General features: G+C 41.8%; 1 protein-coding gene across 1 annotated transcript in view; it reads left to right on the top strand.

Moving 5' to 3' along the window:
• T265_06329 (hypothetical protein) overlaps positions 1 to 4535 on the top strand; it is a gene marked incomplete at both ends in the record, with an annotated part of 39482 nt that overhangs the window by 1142 nt on the left and 33805 nt on the right. Inside the window, one exon of the mRNA XM_009171562.1 lies at positions 581 to 651. Within this exon, the coding sequence (XP_009169826.1) occupies positions 581 to 651 (71 nt within the window). The remainder of the gene's footprint in view (positions 1 to 580; positions 652 to 4535) is intronic.

Genomic DNA, 4535 nt, shown 5'->3' with positions numbered 1-4535 from the left:
GATTGGCTGGCATTCTGACCAATCATGGCATGCCTTCGTTTGGTCTGTGTCCTCCACGTGACACATCCCTCCAAATGCTGTGATGTTCGGTTATTAGGGACGGCTGGCCTCCGGACGCTTTTATCCTGAGAATGAAGCCCCTGACCAGAGGGCATTCTTTCAACCTGCGTGGTATAAACAAGCATTTTGGATTACATTCACGGTCTAAATGCTTTTCGCGTGCCTAGACCGATCTGGTTTAACTGGAGAACCTACGACGTGAACAAACCAGCCCTGACATGGATGAAAAGCGCAACAAGACGGAAAGGTCAGCAGTCAATCGACGACCCCGATAAATGTCCAGTATCGAGAGTGTGCCGAAATCTGCTGATTCACCGGTGGGACAGCAGTGGAAGCTACCGGGGCAACGACTTAATACGTAACTTACCATATCGCTGAAATCGAACCCTTGGACAGTGGGTCTATTTCTGAGACAGTCGGACTCCCTGGAGCGCAGAGCTCCCCCGCCTTGTTCGCCGCCATGAGAAGTCTCGCATCGTTCGATGAACAAATCCAGTCCGAATGGTGTTTTTGATTTCAGGCTGGTACACTGGCGTTTGCTCATCGTCGTTGGTCCGCAACTCAGGCAACTACCCTGCCCAACCCTTTAGGGTATGTAGTGAGGCTGGGGTCAGTGCACCGAGGTCATGCTTAGGTTAACTGTGGTCCCCGGATGAAAGTGAGCGAAGTTAACAAATATGTCCACAGTCGAAACTCGTATGAAATGACACACGTGATCGGGTGTGACTGGGGTCAATGTACATCCCCTACACTCTTGATTAGTTTCAGCTGTCACAGGTTTCCAAATGAGGAATCTAAAAACCCTAGTTAGGTTGGCCGAAAAACAGAGATTATATCCGATAGCGTTGCATCACCAGACTGGGAGAAATATTCCCTAAACAACTCATCAGGAGCCATCCTAACAGAATCATGATTCCCAGATCAGTAACCATGATAATGATTCGAATGATCCCTAATTTAAAAAGTTCGACTGAGAAATAACCGCGTGGAAATTCGAGACTGCTTGTTGACAAGAATTTGGAATGTAAAACGCGATGTACGGACAGGAGTGCGGAAACTTGTGTAGAGGTCACACGCGATTATTATTGCCTATCGGCATTTAAAATTAAGGCCGAAGCAGAAGATCGGAACCGATCAACCGAACAAGCACGAGGCACAGTTGGTTAGGGCAAAACGATATGTACAACAGGCGGTTCAATATGCAGTAAGTTGGTCCGTCAGCAGTATATAAGAGTACTTCCAACTCAAAGGCTAGTAGTACGAAATAAGTCGTACCTGCTTGTTGGAGCAAGGAGTTCTGCGCGTCAGTAGAACGAAGTGTCGGACTCTGCTATCCACAAATGATGCCATCTTTGGCTCCTGCTAATTCACACTTTTGGGGCCGAGATGCACCAGAGGCAGTCTCGATCGTCCATAGTTAGTGGTATTTTGGAGGACACTAGTTGTCCGAAGGAAGTATCACCTGTGTAGTGGCAGTAGTATCGACTTCTTGGTTAACCAACCGATGATCATCTCTTATCGAGGGATCTGCTTTCCTCAATCCGCTAAGGCTGTTATTGGACTGGGACTTCCTAAGGTCGCAGTCAGTGACTTGTGTTTGCTTGCCATTGTGGGCTCCCTGCGTACTTATGACACTTTTATGCGTGGCACATGGCGTTGAAGGTACATTTTTGCCATTTAATCTCACCCCAGACCCAGTATGACGGTCACTTTGTGCCTGATGTGCGAGTCTTGACTGTGCTAGCGCACACTGCGCCTTGAAGAGCATTCACCATTGTTTGTCCTTTCTCTGGTTGTTGGTCTTTAGACGCGTGTTCCCATACCAAAATCTTTACATACTTTGGGATTCACCTCATCAGACTGGCACTGTCCTTGGCATGATCCCGAATGAGACGTTTCTCTCTTTTCTCCCCTATTCTCCTGTTACTCTTTCGCATTTATCGCCTGCATTCACTTTTTATGTTTGTGACCATGCTCTTCAAAAATAAATGATAATGTAGTACCTGCATTTATTACGACGGTATCTCTATCTGAAGTTAAACGGAATAGCAACCTATGGATTTTGCTCAGTATGGTTTCTGCAAGGTAGAGCGATCGTTTTACACTTAATTACTCACCTGTCATACACTTCTACCATGCACATTCATAATAACTTGGTAACTTGCACATTCACGTTCTATTTAGCCAAACAAGGTTGGCTAAAATTTAGGTACGGGGATATGTGGAAAAATACAACAGAAACTAGTCGCCTCTGGTAAAATCAGGAGTGAATGCAAGACGAGAGTGAACGCCACTAGAAGACGATGAAGTATCGTCAGTTGGCACACAGTAAATCATAAACGAGATTAACAATTGGACCGCCGACCTTCCGATCAGTAAGTCTGTACCTTTCTCGAGCTCTCAAGCTCTTTTAAAAGCTTTTAAACCCTATTCACGCATCGAAGAGCGCCGTAACTTTAGGATGTGCGCCATCTCTATTTCGGCAGGTATCACACTAAGCGGGTTTCGTTCGCCATTTCCCAAGTTGACAAATAATCACTGCAAGTCCCGGAGTGGTGGCACACACACAGGACAAGTTTTAGTCGTGTAAATACATACACACTGAACCTCAAGGACGCCTTCGCGTATCAAATACTTGGGATTTGATTTTATCTGTGATAATCATTGATCAAAGGCGCGAACTTACGAACTGAGAGATTCAGGGGTCTGAACCCAACCTCGGCTCTTCAACTGTTCTTGTTTTGGTTTGGGCTATCAGGCAGTACCTCAGCCTTTGTTCTTCTTTCGGGTGACGTGGAAGCTATATTCAGATCCTGCTAAAGTCACTACCAGTAAAACACTGTTCTCTCTAAACTTTGGATTAGAGCTACAGCCATCCTTGAGCCTAATGCACTACAGTGATTTTTTGCGCCTAACATGAATTCACTAAGAGCGCCTAAAAGTGGTTATGCAATGAAACCGAGTGGGTTCGCTCTCCTACATGTCAGTCTTCAGCTGATGGTCTCAAACGAATCCTGTCCTACGAAAGCGACAATTTGCTACCTTACTCAACCTGTCACTGTGACTGGTGATGCCTCTGGCATTGGAGAGCCACCAAAAGCGCATCAGTGATTCTTTTCGAACCCTGTTACTCGATAAGGGAAACTGTTCTCGGATAGACAAAATTTGGATTTTTGGGGCACACTACTCACCAGTTTGCTGAAAATTTTTCGACAGCGCACAACTGATTTCATCCTCCATAGGGTCATCAGGATGTAAGTTGGAGTCGGGTGCACAATACCGAGATTAACCGGCAAATAGGCGGCTCATCAAATTGACAACTTGAAGATTTAACCGCAGTATCGACGACAGAACGAGGAATAGCGGGGATTCGGTTCCAGATATCTTGTTTGAAATGCGGACAAACATGGGCGACATTAACGTGGAGGGAGACGCGACGCAAGGGAATCTTATCATTGGGGCATACCATTCACTCGGGTCTAGACTAAGTGGTCACACGAATAGTATTCACTCCAACGGAAGGCCATGATGGATGTGGAACACCTAGACAAGCTTGTATTTACACACACACACACACACACACACACACACACACACACAACCAAGCATGTTAACTCAGTCCAGTTAAGTTGTGCAACGCTTGTCCTTTTGCCAGTTAACTATTGATCGTTTAAGTCTTTGGTTATTCACCTGTTACGCTAAAGACTGTCACACTGCATGGGCCAAGTAAAAGTGAGACCCTCGCAGTACTATACTATACTATACCATACTATGCTTTACTTTACTATATGCTGTACTATACTATACTATACTATACTATACTATACTATACTATACTATACTATACTATACTATACTATACTATACTATACTATACTATACTATACTATACTATACTATACTATACTATACTATACTATACTATACTATACTATACTATACTATACTATACTATACTATACTATACTATACTATACTATACTATACTATACTATACTATACTATACTATACTATACTATACTATACTATACTATACTATACTATACTATACTATACTATACTATACTATACTATACTATACTATACTATACTATACTATACTATACTATACTATACTATACTATACTATACTATACTATACTATACTATACTATACTATACTATACTATACTATACTATACTATACTATACTATACTATACTATACTATACTATACTATACTATACTATACTATACTATACTATACTATACTATACTATACTATACTATACTATACTATACTATACTATACTATACTATACTATACTATACTATACTATACTATACTATACTATACTATACTATACTATACTATACTATACTATACTATACTATACTATACTATACTATACTATACTATACTATACTATACTATACTATACTATACTATACTATACTATACTATACTATACTATACTATACTATACTATACTAT

The sequence above is a fragment of the Opisthorchis viverrini genome (assembly GCF_000715545.1).
Source record: "Opisthorchis viverrini unplaced genomic scaffold opera_v5_125, whole genome shotgun sequence".
Classification (NCBI taxonomy): domain Eukaryota; kingdom Metazoa; phylum Platyhelminthes; class Trematoda; order Opisthorchiida; family Opisthorchiidae; genus Opisthorchis; species Opisthorchis viverrini.
Note: the sequence above shows the minus strand (reverse complement) of the source record. Positions and strands in the feature narration are given on the sequence as shown.